General features: G+C 46.3%; 1 protein-coding gene across 8 annotated transcripts in view; it reads right to left on the bottom strand.

Moving 5' to 3' along the window:
* ZFR2 (zinc finger RNA binding protein 2) overlaps positions 1-18,069 on the bottom strand; it is a 53,229-nt gene that overhangs the window by 27,692 nt on the left and 7,468 nt on the right. For all 8 annotated transcript variants that reach the window (XR_007134480.1, XR_007134479.1, XM_047777513.1 and 5 more), the window contains exons 2-3: positions 1,018-1,252; positions 239-353 (exon numbers count right to left, since the gene is read on the bottom strand). Coding sequence is in view for 6 of the 8 variants with exons in the window: in XM_047777513.1 (XP_047633469.1) it covers positions 239-353; positions 1,018-1,252 (350 nt within the window). In the remaining 2 variants the exon portion in view is untranslated. The remainder of the gene's footprint in view (positions 1-238; positions 354-1,017; positions 1,253-18,069) is intronic.

The raw sequence follows: 18,069 nt of genomic DNA, 5'->3' as shown, positions 1-18,069 counted from the left end.
CTGGAGTCCCGGGCTCTTCCATCTCTAAAACCCAAGTTCTCAGCAGAACCTATCTCCTTCCATCCTGGGAGAACTTCCTCCAAAAAGACCTTCCAGCCCCACTTAAGCCAGCCCTGAGACCCACACTATTCCCACACCTCCTGTGAACACCGGTGTCTGAAATGTGACTTAACTGTGGGTTCCTCCCGTGTAAGCAAGGCCCCCTTGCTCCCACCCTGACCTTCAGAGACCCACCTACCTGACGGACAGAGTGAGGCCGTGGCTGGGAGAGGAGGCGGGCCAGCAGCAGGCGGCCGATACTGTTTGTTCTCGTAGCCACTGGCAGCTGTTGACAGTCCGTAACTGTAACTATCCTGAGAGGGTTTCCAAGGGGAGCACAGAGCAGGGAGAGGAGCTCAGGGTGGGGTGAGGCATCCTTCACCTGCCCTCCTTGAGGCCCACATCCTTGTAGTGCTGGAGTGCCTGCTCTATGCCAGGCTGGATTTTGGTTCAGAGGGGGTTTGAGCTGTTATGTGGGCCAAGGACTATCGAGAGGTGAGGATGGAAGCATAGAACCAGGGAGGAGGCCCGGGGGCAGGGCAGGAGCTCAGGATGGCAAGTCTGTAGAAGTCCCAGAGGCTGTGTGGAAGGAACGTGGAATGAAGGAGGAAGGGGATGAAGCCAAATGGATGCAAGCCTGGTTGACTGGGCAGCCTGTGTGCCATTTACTGACCCAATCATGAACAAGGTGTGGGTGACAGAGGCTCAAGGGGGTTGGGTCACATCTAGCGTGGGATACCTTGGTGATTCCAAGTAGAAACGCAATGGCCCAATCTATGGGCCTGGAGCTTAGGGTCAGGAAGGTGGCATTGTCAGCACCAGAAGGGTGCAAGGACAGGCCTGGCCCCATCACCTCTATGGGCAGGGATGGAAGCATGAAGAGGGTGAGGGCCTGTCCTGGATTGTCTGCTTCCGCTCAAGGCTGTCCACGTTTTCAAGGAAGGACTGGTGCTGGGCAGAGAAAGGCCGAGCTGGTACCTGGTAGGAGGGGGCCGTGGAGGGTGCTGGCGTGGGCTCCTGGGGCTGGCTGCCGTAACTGAGGTCCTGGCCAGAGTGGGGATGATACCCACCATACCCCACTGGAGTGATGGGCCTCGGTGGCTGGGCAGTCTCGGGAAATGCTGGGGGCAGGACAGGGCCCAGTCCAGGAGTAGGCTGCGCAGCGAAGCTGGTTCCAGCAGCTGGGAGTGGGAAAGCCGTCGGAGGCTGGGCACTAGAACCACAGATAAACACAACCCCACACATTAGATCTGGCAATTTGAGAACCTACATTGAGCATACCAATGCCACCCGACATGAGACGCCAGCTGTCTGGATGCCTCCAACCACACAGCACTTCCTGAATCACTAACACTGACTGAGAAATTTCCAAAGCACAAGCACCACTGAAAGCATTTTCCATGAGTTAACAAAATGTCTCATAGCAAACCTGTAAGGTCAGGGCCATCCTTCTCCCTGTTTTCACAGCTGAGCAAAATCATGGAAGGTCAGTTAACATTAAACTAAAAACTCTTTGCCTACAAGAACCAGCTCTTACTGGCAGTTTGCTCTGCAGGAAGCCCAGGGCCAAAGCCTACTGTCTTTCACACCTCATTCCCACCTTTCTGCCCTTAGAGAAGGTGCCACAGGCCTGCTGTGCATGTCCATTTGTCGGTCTGTCCCCACTGTCTGGATGAGGAAACTCTCAGAAGACAGGTGACAAATCAAGTGCTTGATTCAGACCCATATCTTTCTGATCCCAGCGCCCCTTGCTCTGCTAAACATTAGTCACCCAGTAGAGAGTCCTCCAATTTAAAAGCCCTTTTGTCAGGAAAGGGTATCAGCAAAGATTTCAGCCCAAAGCCAGTAAGGATCATATAAGAAAGTTCCCATAGTCCTCTTACATTGTTGGTGGGAATGTAAACTGGTGTAGCCACTGTGGAGAAGAGTTCTTAAAAAGCTAAAAATACAGAGTTCCTGTTGTGGCTCAGCGGTAATGAACCCAACTAGTATCCAGGAGGATGTGGGTTCAATCCCTGCCCTCACTCAGTGGGTTAAGGATCTGGCATTGCCACAAGCTGTGGTATAAGTCACAGATGTGGCTTGAGACGAGTGTTGCTATGGCTGTGGCTTAGGCCCGCAGCTGCAGCTCTGATTCATCTCCTAGCCCAGGAACTTCCATATGCCACAGGTATGGCCATAAAAAGAAAAAAAAAATAATAGCAAATAAACAAATGGGACCTAATCAAACTTACAAGCTTTTATACAGAAAAGGAAACCATTAACAAAATTAAAAGACAGGAGTTCCCATCGTGGCGCAGTGGTTAACGAATCCGACTAGGAACCATGAGGTTGCGGGTTCGGTCCCTGCCCTTGCTCAGTGGACTAACGATCTGGCGTTGCCATGAGCTGTGGTGTAGGTTGCAGACGCGGCTCGGATCCCGCGTTGCTGTGGCTCTGGCGTAGGCCGGGGCTATAGCTCCGATTTGACCCCTAGCCTGGGAACCTCCATGTGCCACGGGAGCGGCCCAAAGAAATAGCAAAAAGACACACACACACACACACACACACACAAATTAAAAGACAACCTACAGAAGGGGAGAAAATATTTGCAAATGATGGAACTGACAAGGGTTTAATATCCAAAATATACAAATAGCTCATACAACTCAACAACAACAAAACAAACAACCCAAATAAAAAATGGGTAGAAGACTTATATAGACATATCTCCAAAGAAGAAATACAAGTGATCAATAGGCATGTGAAAAAATGCTCAATATCACTAAGTATTAGAGAAATGCAAATTAAAACTACAATGAGGTAACACTTCAACTGGTCAGAATGGCCATCATTAAAAAAACCTACAAATAGGAGTTCCCGTTGTGGCGCAGTGGTTAACGAATCCGACTAGGAACCATGAGGTTGCGGGTTCGGTCCCTGCCCTTGCTCAGTGGGTTAAGGATCCGGCATTGCCGTGAGCTGTGGTGTAGGTTGAAGACGCGGCTCGGATCCCGAGTTGCCGTGGCTCTGGCGTAGGCCGGTGGCTACAGCTCCGATTCGACCCCTAGCCTGGGAACCTCTATATGCCACGGGTGCGGCCCAAGAAAGAGTAACAACAACAACAACAAAAAAGACAAAAACAAAACAAAACAAAACAAAACAAAAAAACCCTACAAATATCAAATGCTGGAGAAGATGTGGATTCCTACACTGTTGGTAGGAATGTAAATTGGTACAGCTGCTATGGAAAACAGTATGGAAGTTCCTCAGAAAACTACAGATAGAGATACCATATGATCCATCAATCCCACTCCTGGGCATATATCCAGACAAAACTGTAATTCAAAAAGTTACATGCACCCCTATGTTCACAGCAGCACTATCTATAATAGCCAAGACGTGGAAACAACCTAAATGTCCATTGACAGATGAATGGATTAAGAAGATGTGGTATATAGAGTCCTCTTATGGCACAGTGGTTAAGGATCCAGCATTGCCACTGCAGTGGCGTGGACTGCTGCTATGGCACAGGTTTGATTCTTGACTGGGGAATTTCCACATGCCATGGATGAGGCCAAAAAAAACCCCAAGAAGATATGGTATAGGAGTTTCCTCATGGCTCAGTGGGTTAAGGACCCAGTGTTGTCACTGCTGTGATTCTGATTACAGCTGTGGTGCAGGTTTGATCCCTGCCCAGGAACTTCTGCATGTCTTGGAGGCAAACAAACAAAAAAAAAATGTGGTATATATACACAATAGAATACTACTCAACCATAAAAAAGAATAAAATGATGCCATTCACAGCAACATGAATGCAACTAGATATTACCATACTACGTGAAGTCAGAAAGAGAAAGACAACTACCATATGATAACATGTGGGAATCTAAAATATGACACAAATAAACCCATCTACAAAACATAAACAGACTCACAGACATAGAGAACAAACTTGTGGTTGAGGAGTTTGGGGGAGAGATCGGGGGGGAGGTTGGGGTTAGCAGACGTATGCTATTATACATGGAGGGGATAAACAACAATGTTCTACTGTACAGCACAGAGAACGATATTCAATGTCCTATAATAAGCCATAATGGAAAAGAATATTAAATAGGGAATTATATATATGTATAAATGAATCACTCTGCTTTACTGAAGAAATTAACACATTATAAATCAACCATATTTCAATTTAAAAAATCTGTAGCAAAATTAAAACACTGCTAGAGGCCAAAGGTTCTCTACCTATAACAGTGCATGACGTCCTGGTCTCTTCCAGGAAAAACAGAGATGCCCTGTTAGGAAGGATCATTCAGATGCCTCAAGCCAGCCAGCCATTTGTAAGATAAATGTTTCCTTTCTTACAGTCTTAGAGACCTTCTTAGTCAAAAACAGATTCATGGGAGTTCCCACTGTGGTGGAGTGGTACAGCGGCTTGGGTTCCTGCAGAGGCACAGGTTCCATCTCTGACCCGGTGCAATGGGTTAAAGGATCTGGCACTGCCACAGCTGCGGCTCAATCCCTGGCCTGGGATATGATTGAATCCCTGGCCTGGGAACAACAACAACAACAACAAAACCAATTCAGAAGGTGGCCAATTAGCTCTCTGAACCCCTTCAGTAACTAGACTCCTTTTTTATTATATTTCCAACATAGAATGACATATGAATGCACACCACTGAGATTTAATGACATTAATATTGTGCTTCAGAGCCTCTTCTTACCTAAACAGAGAGAAATAAAGTTCCCTCATCCCACCCCACTGCCTTCCTCCAGTAGGTTGGCCATCTTTTTCCAATCATGATTTTTACACTTTTCCTGTGTATGTATGAGTCTGCACACAACAGAGTGTTTTTGTTTTTCAGTGTTTCCTATGTGCAAAGCTGGATTACTATACATCTAACCCTTCGATTTGCTATTTTTAACCCAAATGTTACTCCCCAAACTGCCCTTCAACCTGGGCTAGAGGGTCCTCTGCCCTGCCTCCATATTTTAGTTATTTATTTTCTTTTTCAGCCACACCCAGGGCATGTGGAAGTTCCTGGGCCAAGGACTACATCCGAGCCACAGCTGTGACCTATGCCACAGCTGCAGCAATTCCTGATCCTAAACCTACTGCATTAAGCTGGGGATCAAATCTATGCACCACAGAGACAACACTGGATTCTTAACCTCCTCTGCCATAGTGGGAACTCCTCTGGACCCACATTTTAGAGCTTCGATCTCCCATGTGGCAGCACTGGTCACATGTGGCTCCTAGGCACTTAAAGCATGGCTGTGCCACTGTTAAATTTTATTTAACTTTAATTAATTTACATTTCAATAACCACATGTGGCTAGTGGCTACCCTGGTCGACAGAACAAGATATAGAACATTTCCATCACTGCAGGAAGTGCTGCATTAGAATACTCTCTCCCTCTCTCTCTCTCTCTCTCACACACACACACACACACACACACACACACACCTATCAAGAAGCACATGGGTGTTTCCATCCCCATCTGCTTTGTGACTAACACTGCTTAGGCTCTGAGGAGACACTTCTACCCAACTCTTACTCTATTACATGAAAGCAAAATCTGGTATAAATACACAATGTAATATTATTCAACCTTAAAAAGAACGGAAATTCTGACACATGCTACAACAGGGATGAACTCTGAGGACAAGATGCTTAGTGAAATAAGCCAGACACAGGAGGATAAATAGTTTGATTCCACTCACATGAGGTCCCTAGAGGAGTCAGATCCACAGAGACAGGAAGTAGATGGTTGGGGGGCAGGGGCTGGGGGAGAGGATGGGGAGTCAATGTTTCATGTGGACAGAGTTTCAGTCTGGGAAGAGAAGCAAGTTCTGGAGACAGACGGTGGGGATGGTTGCACAACAATGTAAATGTACTTAATGCCACTGAACCGTATACTTTGAAATGGTTTAGGAATTTCTGCTGTGGCACAACAGGACGGGCGGGGTGTTGAGAGCGCTGGGATGCGGGTTTGGTCCCTGGCCCAGCACAGTGGGTTAAGGATCCAGGGTTGCTGAAGGTGTGGCTTAGGTGGCAGCTGCGGCTCAGATCTGATCCTTGGCCCAGGAACTCCATATGCTGCAGGGAAGCCAAAAAAGAAAAAAAAAAAGGTTTAAATGATAAATTTTGTTATGTATTGCTTCATTACAATAAAAAGAAATTTTGTACCCACAAGCAGTCACTCTCCATCTCTACTCATCTATTCTGCCTTTTAATATTAATAGAAATTGTGAATATTTTAGGAAAGTAACATTTTAGAGACACATGAAAAATGATGTTGATTTTTCAATGTTTCACATTTGATTGGCTTTTTTATTTTTATAGGGCTGCACCCACGCATGTGAAAGTTTCCAGGCTAGCAGTCAAATTGGAGTTACAGCTGCCAACCTACACCACAGCCACAGCAACACCAGATCTGAGCCACATCTGCAACCTACACCAAGGCTGTGGCAATGCAGGGTCCTTAACCCACTGGCAAAGCCAAGGGTTGAACCCACATCCTCATGGATACTAGTTGGGTTTGTTACCACTGAGCTACAACGGGAACTCCTTGTTTCTCGTTTTTTGATGAAAATATATTTAACTTTTGTACACTTTAATACACTTTAACTGCATCTTATGACTGAAACCTTTATCTCAGCCTTTCTCAATTGGAGTTCCAGAAGAGAATGAAAATGTCATGCCCTCAGGCACCCGAGCAGGTTAGGAATTCATGAATCCCCATGACACCTGGAAAGAAGCTAGTGGTGGCCCATCCCTGGGAGGTCTCTCCAATCATCTTCTGTGTCCCGTGGTCTTTTTTTTTTTTTTGCTTTTTTTTAGGATCGCACCTGCTGCCTATGAAGGTTCCCAGGCTAGAGAGTCTAATCAGAGCTACAGCTGCCGGCCTATGCCACAGCCACAGCAACATAGGATCAGAGCTGTGTCTGAAACCCCACACCACAGCCCATGGCAACGTCAGATCCTCAACCCACTGAGTGAGGCCAGGGATCAAACCCGCAACCTCAGGGCTCCTAGTTTCCATAGCGCCACAACGGGAACTCCCTGTGTTCTGTGGTTCTAAGGCAGAACCCTGACTGGGAAAGTGGCTGTATTGGTTTGCAGGGGCTTGTATCACAAAAATCCCACAGACTGGGGTGCCTTCAATACCATTTATCCTCTCACAGTCTGGAGGCTGGACATCCAAGATCAAGGCATCATCAGGGTTGTTCTCTCTGAGGTCACCCTCCTTGGTTTGCAGACGGCTGTCTTCACCCCACATCCTCACACAGTCTCCCTCTGCATGTGTCTAATTTCCTCTTCTTACAACCACACCAGTCACATTGGAATAGGGCCACTGTAATACTTAATTTCACCTTAATTATCTCTTTAAAGCCCTTATCTCCTACAGTCACATACTTGGCACTGATATCCTAACCCCAATACCTAAACCCAAATATGAATTTTAGGGAGTCACAAGTCAGCCCATGACAGCTGTTTCAAGTCATTACTGTAACAAAATTCAAATGACATGAAAATTTTGAATACACAAACATCATTCATGCTGAAATGAAGGCACCTAAAATAAATTATTATGAATTAGTGTTATTTTATTTAAGACATCCAAACATCAGCAGCCCACCAACAGAATGCCCAGACATGCACAATAATAACAAAGTTCAGATTCCTTTGATGTTTTGACAACTACAAACCTAGCATCACTCTTTTATTTTTCTTCTTGGTCATTAGAAAGATATTACCTGTCAGGGTAGGTAGGACAGAACACACTGTATTTAACTTTTTCAGCTTGGTCCATAATGTTGAAATACTTAGACATGGTGTGCAGGCTTCTACTTGTACTTTGCCCTGGGCCTTTCAAACTGTAAAGGCTATTCATTTGTTTGACTATATCACAATTCATTTACCTATTTTACTATTGGTAGGTGTTTATATTATGTATCAGTTATCTACTGCAGAGTTAAAAATTACCCCTGCTGAATGTCAGTTGGTACAGCCATTATGGAAAACAGTTTGAAGTTTCCTCAAAAAATTAAAAATAGGAGTTTCCGTTGTGGCTCAGCAGGTTAAGAACCTGACTAGTATCCATGACGATTCAGGTTCGATCCCTGGCCTCGATCATTGGGTTAAGCATCTGGCGTTGTCACAGGCTGCGGCATAGGTCATAGATGTGATTAAGATCCCAAACTGCTGTGGCTGTGGTGTAGGCCAGCAGCAGCAGCTACAATTTAACCCCTAGCCTGCCATATGCCACAGGTGCAGCCCTAAAAAGAAAAAAAATTAAAACTAGAACTACCATATGATCCAGCAATTCTGCTTCTGGGTATTTTTCTGATGAAAGCAAAGACACTAACTCAAAAAGATAAATGCACTCCTTGTTCACTGCAGCATTATTTACAATAACCAATATACAGAAACAACCACTAACAGATGAATGGGTAAATATATGATACACATACACAAGAATATTAGCCATAAAAGATAATGCAATCCAGGAGTTCCCATAATGGCTCAGTGGAAATGAATCTGACTGGCATCCATGAAGACGCAGGTTTGATCCCTAACCTTGTTCAGTGGGTTAAGTATCTGGCTTTGCCGTGAGCTGTGGTATAGGTCGCAGATGTGGCTGGCATCTGGTGTTGCTGTGGCTATGGTGCAGGCCAGCAGCTACAGCTCTGATTCTACCCCTAGCCTAGGAACCTCCACATGCCACGGGTGCAGTCCTCAAAATATACAAAGAAAAAAAAAAAAAGACAATGAAATCTTGCCATTTGTGACAACATGGATAGACCTACAGGGTATTATGCTGAGTGAAATAAGAAAGGCAGAGAAAGGCAAATAAGATATGATCTCACTTACATCTAGAATCAAAAAACAAAAGAACTTGGGAGTTCCCATCATGGCGCAGTGGAAATGAATCCTACTGGGAACCATGAGGTTACAGGTTTAATCTCTGGCCTCGCTCACTGGGTTAAGGATCCAGCATTGCCGTGAGGTGTGGTGTAGGTTGCAGACGTGGCTCGGATCCTGCATTGCTGTGGCTCTGGCGTAGGCCAGCAGCTGTAGCTCCAGTTTGACCCCTAGCCTGGGAACCTGCATATGCTGTGGGTGCAGCCCTAAAAAAGCAACAAAAAAAAAAACAACACCAAAACAAATAAAACAAAACAGAAAGATTCACCAATAGAGATAAAAAAACTGATGCTTGCCAGAAGGGGGGGGCAGGTGGGAGTATGAGTGAAATAGGTGAGGGAGATTAAGAAGTACAAACTTCCAGGCCTTAAATAAGCCAGTCATGGAGATGTAATATACAGCACTGGCAATACAGTCAATAATACTGCAATAAATTATATGGTAGATGATAACTAGATTCATCATGGTGATCACTTTGTACAAAAATATCAAATCAATGTTATATACCTGAAACTAATACTGTAAGCCAATTATACTTCAGTGAGAATTTTTTTTTTCCCAATGATGTGGCTTCAAACAATAAATATTTACCATCCTCACAGTTTCTGTGGGCCAGAATTTGGGAGTGGCATTGGGTGGACTCTAACTCAGAATCCTTATGAGGTTGCCAATAGGAAGTCAGCTGAGGAACCCTCATCTGAAGGCTCATCTGAGGTAGATGGATCTGCTTCCAGGATGGCTCCTTTATGTGGTTGGCAAGTTCATGCTTTCCCAATGCTGCTTGAGTTTTCTTACAATATGCAGATGAGCTTCCCCCAGAATGAGAGATGAGAGAGAAGAGAGAGGAAGGGGAGCGAGGAGGGAAGGACCAGGTAGAAGCTGTCCTTGTTATGACCAGCCTCAGACATCATATGGCACAACTTCTGCCACACTGTATTAGAAGTGAATCACTTAATCCATCCCACCCTAAAGGGGAGAGGATTAGGCCCTATTTTCTGAAAGAAAAAGTGAGTTTGAGTTTATTTATGGGAATATGTAATATATATTCTCATACTGAATATAAGAATTTATGGAAATATTTTTAAACCACCATAGGCTATTTCTAATTTTCTGCTGTTACATATGTTCTATGTACATTCTATATATGCCTTATGCCAGCTTCTCCTCATGGCTTCTTGTCCAGCCTGGGTCCTACACCACCCATTCCAAACAGAGTACAGCTGAGAATGGGGCGAGGATGGCTGCCTTAGATTCACCAGGATTTACCCTGGAGCTGGGGTCACCTTCTCCTGAGACACCAGGAAAGCATGGACTCAACCCAAACCGGCAAGGAAAACAGAAGGGATGGGCTTTGGAAGGACAATAAAAGGACATGTTGTTGAAGACACTGAGAAGGCTCGACAAGGGGGTATGAACTGCTAAGCTGCCAGGGCAAGAACACTGGAGTCCACGTGTGAGAGCAGACCTGCAGCTCTCTGGGCCGAGCCCTGCCACCTCCACTAGGTAAGAGGCCATCAGCACTGTACAGTGATGCTTCCCAGCATACTGATGGCCTCCACCTCCGGCAAGGTCCCCTTCCCATCCTGAAGCCCCAGTGCACCAAGTGGTGCCAACTGAGGGCACAGAGGCAAGTGTCTCCCAGGGTGGAAGGGCAAGTCTTGTCCTTTAAGCTTCCTCCAGCTTAAAGGAACACAGACAACCTTGGGGCTTTCTTCACTTGCTCTTGCAACAACCCAGCTCAGGTAAACTGTGTTACTACCTGATGGGGACCCTACCTCAGGAACCAGTGAGGCCAGTGGTTGTCGACCCTGTTCCACACCAGGAGATCAAATAGCCCGTTTCATCTAGGGCAGTGTTTCTTGATCCAGGCACTGCTGACATAGTGGCCCAATTATTGTCTGGGGTGGGGCCGTCCTGGGCATTGTGGGGTGTGCAGCAGCATCCCTGGCCTCCAGCCACTGAATGCCAGGAGTGTCCCCAGACATTGCCCAGTTGAGAACTGCAGGTCTAGGACAAGCCCAATCCCATGGCACCAGCTTTGAGACCCAGGCCAAGATATGAGCAGCAACATGGGCTGGTTCATGCCTGGTCCAGAACCTAATCTAGAAGGATCATCAGGACGCACCATGCACTGCCCTCTGGCTCAAGATCAGGCTTGAGACAGCATGTTTGCTGGCATAAGCTAAGAATTCAGGACATGGTCTTGTTGTATGTGACTCTGAGCAGTAATGCTTGTGCACCCTGAGCTTTGAAGACTACTGAGTTAGACCAAAGTCAAGAACAAAAGGAGAGCCTGCCCACAGAAGGCTGGGCACCCAACCTGCTTGGCCTTGATGTAATTCAGTGTAACCTTAGGAGTTCCTATGTGCCAGCAGGACAACCCCTGTCAGTTTTATTATGAAGGCCTGCAAACATCACAGTTTTGAGAAAACTGGTTGGCTGTGAGGGGGTTGACACCAGCGTTGAGTTCCATGTGCAGTGGTAAAATGTATTTGATCTCACTAGAGATCACCCCTTGCCCCCTGATCTGCTCAGATGACAGTATGAAGAACCTCTTCTGTGCAAACAACTGAGACGCTGGAGAGTGGCAGAGAAACACCATCTGTGGGAAGGAAGGATGTGCCCACAGCCCAGCAGGCAGCAGGGGCCTCCCTCTTCAACCCAGGGCCTGAAAAGGCCTCTGTGTGAAGAGTTACTGAGATCCCACAGAGGGGCTCAGATGCAGGCCCTCAGGCTGAGAAAGGTCCTGGAACATACATGGGAATGAGAGGGCATGGAGGCTGACAGGGAAATAGTCCTGTGTGCTAAGGGACAGAGGAAGTATGGGTGACAGGAGGCTGAATGGTGGGCTTGGGGCTCTGGGATACTAGCCAGAATCCATATTTTATCCAGTAACCAATGGGGTGTCTCAGCCGTATCTCAGGACAAGATCTATCCAGTTAGGATGCTAAGATGGTGCTGTGGACTAAATTCTGCTCCCACCCATCACCAAGTTCACATGAAGCCCTAACCCCTAATGTGACTATGTTTAGAAACAGAAGCTTTAAAGAAATAAAATGGGGCCACAATCCTATAGGACTAGTATCCCTATGAGAAGAGAGAGACACCAGGAATGCCCACACAGAGAGGGGATCACATGGAGACACAGGGAGAAGATGACCACCTGCAGGCCAACAAGAGAGGCCTCAGGAGAAACCAATCTTGCCAGCACCTTGATCTTCAATGTCCAGCTTACAGACTATGAGAAATAAATGTGTTGTTTAGGTCACCCAGTCTGTGGCATTTTGTTATGGTGCCTTGAGCAGACTAAGGCAGGTGGTGATGGTTACAGAGGGGAGAAGCTGAAGGCAAAGATCTTTAGATGACATGAGACACACAGAGGCCTCAATCAGCATGGTGGAAATTGGAAGAGAATGTATGAGATTTCGGGTTGCCTGTGCAAAGTTCAGCCAAGCTGGCTCCCAGTGGTTGGGGGCTGCAAACACCCAAAACAGAGCTTGCAAAGCAGTCAAGTAAATGCTAGGTGAGAATGACCAAAGTGGTAGCGGTGACCCCAAAGGGAACACATGACCACCTTACCCTGAGTAACTGCTCAGGACAACACAAAGCTGTTTGTGTTTGGAGAGGATGTGTGGCCTGGCTTTTATTTAGCTAAGCAAGCTCTATGAGGAAATGGAGCATGGATGCCCTCAAGCTGGGGGAGTACACATCCTGTAGGTCTCACACCCTTCTCAGGAGAGGGTTCAGTAGATTGGAGCCCAGATGGAAGGCATAGGGAGAAATGGAAGGGATTTCAAACAGGGCTTGACCAAGTATGGCCACCTCTGCCCTCTGCCTGTTTTTGTGCAGCCCATGAGCAAAGAGTAGATTTTGTATTTTTGAGAATGTGAAGTTGGAAACAGTTAAAAGAGAGTACTATTTCATGACGTGAAAATTACACAAAATTTACATTTTGGTGTCAAAATATAAAGTTTTAATGGCACATGTCCACTTGTTTCTGTACTGTCTAAGGCGGCTTTCACCCTATGGTGGCAGAGCTCTGTAGCTGTGACAGCTAGTGTAACCCGCTATTAGGGACTACATGTTTGTGTCTCCCCAAAATTCTTATGTTGAAACCCTATGCCTAAATGTGATAGGGTTGGGAGGTGGGACCTTTGGGAGGTAATTAGGATCAGATGAAGCCATGAGGGTGGGGCCCCCTTCATCATGGGATTAATGTCTTTATAAAAGTCACAAGAGGAATTCCCTGGTGGCTCAACAGCATTGGGAGTTGTTGAGCACTGTCACTGCTGTGGCTTGGGTTTGATCCCTGGACCCAGAATTTCCATGTGCTGCGGGCAACACCAAAACAAACAAACAAACAAAAGTCACAAAAGAGTTTGCTTCCCTTCTCTGCTCTCCTTCTTGTGAGGACACAGAGAGGTCAGCACCTGCAACACAGAGGAGGGTTCTAACCAGAACCCAACCATGCCGGCACCCTGGAGACTTCCAGCCTCCTGAACTCCAAAGGATAAACTATTGTTTACAAGCCACTCAGTCTGTGGTACTATTACACAGCAGCCCTGAATGAAGACACACACAAGGTAGAAAATATTTACTCTCTAACCCCTAATAGAAAAGTCTGCTGGAGTTCCCGTCGTGGTTAACGAATTCAACTAGTATGCATGAGGATGCGGGTTCAATCCCTGGCCTCACTCAGTGAGTTAAGGATCTGGTATTGCAGTGTGCTGTGGTGTAGGTCGCAGACAAGGCTCGGATCTGGTGTTGCTGTGGCTGTGGTGTAGGTTGGCTGTAGCTCTGATTGGACTCTTAGCCTGGGAACCTCCATATGCCATGGGTGCAGCCCCAAAAAAACAAAACAAAACAAAGTCTGCTGATCCCTGGCTTACAGCAGCCACCATTTATTTTGTTCTTTACTCTGTAGGCTGGACTGGGTTAGCATTTGAGGTCCTCCTCCCTATAGTATCTCCTCCTCCAGTGGGCCATCCTTGGGTCCTTCACGTGGCAGGGTCCCCCAGAATGAAGGGGACTCAGGCAAAGGCTCTGGAGGTCTAGGCACAAACAGGAATAGCAGCTGGAACAGATGCTATAACAGAATACCACAGACTGGGTGCTTATAAATAATGAAAATGTCTCAGTTCTAGAGACTGGGAAGTTCACAACCAAGGTACCAGCAGATCCAGTATCTGGTGAGAGCCCACATCCTGGTTCACAGATGGCCAACTTCTCACCGAGTCCTCACACGGCAGAAGGGAGGCAATGAGGGAATGAGGGAGCTCTTTAGAGTCCTTTTATAAGGGCATATCCCATTCATAAGGGACTGCATCCTCATGACCTAATCACCTTCCATACATCACACTGGAGGTTAGGTTTCAACACAGTAATTTTGGGAGGACAAAGACTGTTGTCTCTGGCAGTATCACTTCCATTGCAGTCTACTGGTCAGGGAAGGGCACAAGGAAGCCCAGACACAAGCACCACAGAAACTGATGCAATTTCTAGATGGGAAGAGCTGCAAAGTTGCTGTGAAAAGGGGAGGGATTTAAGGAGGAATGAAATAAAGGACAGGGACTTTTTTTTTTCTAATTTTTTGGCTGTACCTGCGGCTTGTGGAAGTTCTCGGGCCAGGATCAAACCTGCGCCACAGCTGAAGCAAAGCTGGATCCTTACCCTTCTGCGTCACAAAGGAACTTCCAAGAACAGAACTCACATGCCACAATGCCTTGTATATGGCAGGAGCTCACAAGGCAGCCCAGAGTGGCCAGATTTTCCAATTTTAAGCAATACTAGAAGTTGGGGTTTTGTAAAGTCTCCTAATTTTGAAATACTGGCACCTAATTCAAATATAGCAAGCAAAAAACCCACTCACAGGCCAAAGAAAGCACCACGTGTGAGAATCAAACATGATATGCAGCCAATTTTCAACCCTGACCAAGAGCAAGGAGTTGGGAGTGGTTGTTGAGGAATGAGAATAAAAAGTCACAAATTCACTCTTGGTGAAGCCTCCCCTTAAGCAAAGGGCCTAAGCTTTGTCTACTGCTGTCTGAAGTCACCAGCTGCTCATAGGGAGAATGCGCCAACCAGGCCTAGGGCTGCTGAGGGCCTTGCTGATGCTGTCTGCCTGGGAGGGAGAAGAACTGAGGCAAGAGGCTGTGGGCAAAGCACCAGGACGCAGGAAGAGTGGGACTGAAGCACATCTGTTTGATGCAGACTCACAAGTCCCAGCTGGTGTTCTTGTCTTTGGGTCCCAAGAAAAGGTCTTCTGATGGCTTTTTGGTCTGAATTTTGTTTTGGGGAGTCAGGGTTTTTTTGGGTATATCATCTAGATAAGATTTTAGAATGCAAGGCTGGCAAGACCCAATGATACCATTTTGTTCAGCAAGTCATCTAACAACAGGGACATGGAGGCCGAGATGGAAGGGACTCATCTGGGGATACCATGTTGCCCACCCAGGGCTCCCTCCTGTAGGATATGCTCTGCTTGCTCCCAAAAGGCCAACTGTAAAGGACACATCAGACCTTAAATGAAGCCCTCACTTCAGAAAGGCACATCTGAGGAATCTACAGGCAGGTAATAAAATGTCTCAGAGATGATCAGGAGGAAAGACAGGTCATCCTGGGTGTGCTGTAACAATGATTTCTGCTGCGGACTGTTGGAAGAACCATATTCAGTGAGAACACACACAAATCAAAAACATCTAGAGTCTAAGAAAAATACCAGATGATGGGGAGTTCCCGTCGTAGTACAGTGGTTAACGAATCCGACTAGGAACCATGAGGTTGCGGGTTCGGTCCCTGCCCTTGCTCAGTGGGTTAACGATCCGGCGTTGCCGTGAGCTGTGGTGTAGGTCGCAGACCTGGCTTGGATCCTGCGTTGCTGTGGCTCTGGCATAGGTTGACAGCTACAGCTCCGATTCGACCTCTAGCCTGGGAACCTCCATATGCCATGGGAGCGGCCCTAGAAAAGGCAAAAAGACCAAAAAAAAAAAAGAAAGAAAGAAAAATACCAGCTGGAAAAAAGGTTTTCCTGGGATTATAGTACTGAGATATCTCAGGTAGTATTCTCTTTTAAAATTGTGGACTAGAAGTTCCTTTGTGGCTCAGCAGTATTCATGAGGATGCAGGTTCAATCCCTGGCCTTGCTCAGTGGGTTAAGGATCCAGTGTTGCCATGAGCTGTGGTGTAGACTACAGATGCAGCTTGGAACTGGGGGTTGCTGTGGCTGTGGCGTAGTTTGGCAGCCACAACTCAATTGGACCCCTAGCCTGGGAACTTCCATATGCCACAGTTGTAGCCCTAAAAAAGACAAAATAAATAAATAAATAAAACTGTGGGAGTACTCATCATGGCTCAGCGGTTAGCGAACCTGACAAGAATCATGAGGATGCAGGTTCAATCCCTGGCCTCGCTCAGTGAGTTAAGGATCTGGCATTGCCATGAGCTGTGGTGTAGGTCGCAGACTCGGCTGGGATCCTCTGTTACTGTGGCTGTGGTGTAGGGCGGCGGTTACAGATCCTATTGGACCCCTAGCCTGGAAACCTCATATGCTGCGGGTGTGACCCTAAAAAGACAAAACAAACAAAAAAACTGTGGACTCTTCCATCAGGACACAGTTTTTCACCCACTTATTTACCACCGACCGCTCCAGTGGTGTAAACTAAACCAGACTGAGTGCTGCGAGTTGGAAATCCCACCTTGGTGATCACCTACTTTGCAGTGTTACGGAGAGAAAACCTCAGCTCCAGCATCCCAACCAAGCTCAGTTTCCCAGGCCCATCTGTGACTACTCACAGGATTGAGGAACATAAGAGGGCTTAGATGGTACACTGTGAAGTGAGATACCCAAGACTAACATGCTCACTCAAGACATTCATCAGTGAGGAGATTTTCAAATCCGTTTTATTGGCAATAAGATCACATTTGTAGTTTGTATGTACATGCATACATATACAACCAGAGAGATTATTTCATTTGGCATTTTGGTTCACAAGGGTTTTATATTCAAAACATATTAACATACATGTAATACTCATAACAATCCTGATTTTTCTAACAGAATTTTTTTTTTTTTTACCTTAAAAGCCTTATATGCATTTTCCATGTGAAATGCCCATTTCAGATCCAGGTACCCCCAGAAAACACACTAGAAAGGGTCTGATGAACTAAATCCTTGGGCTCTTTAGAATATGATGGAGAATTCCATCCCCTGGCTCCCATCTGCAACCTTCTTTAAAATGTAGTCAAGAGTCTCCAGCTCTCAATCATGGCAAGCCTCATTCCTCAAGACAGAGCCACTGGGCTGCTTGGCATTCCCGAGACAAGGATTCAAGACTGGTGATGGGAATTTCCTGAGTCTCGAGGCTGAACCACATTCCATTTGGCAGTGGAACTCCCAGAATTCTCTTCTGTCCTTCTGAAAAGGAACATGGTCCTCACGTAGAGGGTGGCTACATGGTTAGCTCCACCAGTCAGGTGCTTTAGAACACCGTCCCAATGATATGTTAGTTAAGCTAAAGAAAAAGCATTATGTAACACCCTTCTAGAAACAGTGGGATTGAAAGGATGCTCAATCAGGATCAACATGGCCATGTCTTTTTACTGCCATGAAGCAAACTGGTGAAAAGCTGTTCTGGGAACAATGAGGGCTCATCCTTGGTTCCAGCCCCCTGCTGCTGCTTTAAGGGGCAGAGAAACCTCCACAGCCACATCTATGCTGGTCTAGCACATGGGCCTCTTGTGTCAACTGAGAGGGTGGGACTAGACAGCCAATTTGAGTTTCTCATGAGCAAGTACAACAGATTTTGAACCATCAACCCTGGAACAATTAATGACATTCAAAATCAAACAGAAGCTACTGGCTTTTTTAAAACATTCATTTCAACGGTTTTAGACAGTATAGGTGATTCTTTTTTCTTTTTTTTTTTAATGGCTGGGGGTTGAAACCAAGCCATAACCTACAAGGTATCTGTGGGGCCAGATCCTTTTAACCCATTGTGGGGGCCAGGAATTGAACCTGTGAGTCCACAGTGACTTGAGCCACTGAGCCATAGCAGGAACTCCTCATTATAGTTCATTCTGCTCCCAGAGAGCAAAACTCACTGAATAAACCTCACTCAAT

Source organism: Phacochoerus africanus, chromosome 4 (genome assembly GCF_016906955.1).
Source record: "Phacochoerus africanus isolate WHEZ1 chromosome 4, ROS_Pafr_v1, whole genome shotgun sequence".
Classification (NCBI taxonomy): domain Eukaryota; kingdom Metazoa; phylum Chordata; class Mammalia; order Artiodactyla; family Suidae; genus Phacochoerus; species Phacochoerus africanus.
This window is presented reverse-complemented; position numbering and strand designations above follow the sequence as displayed.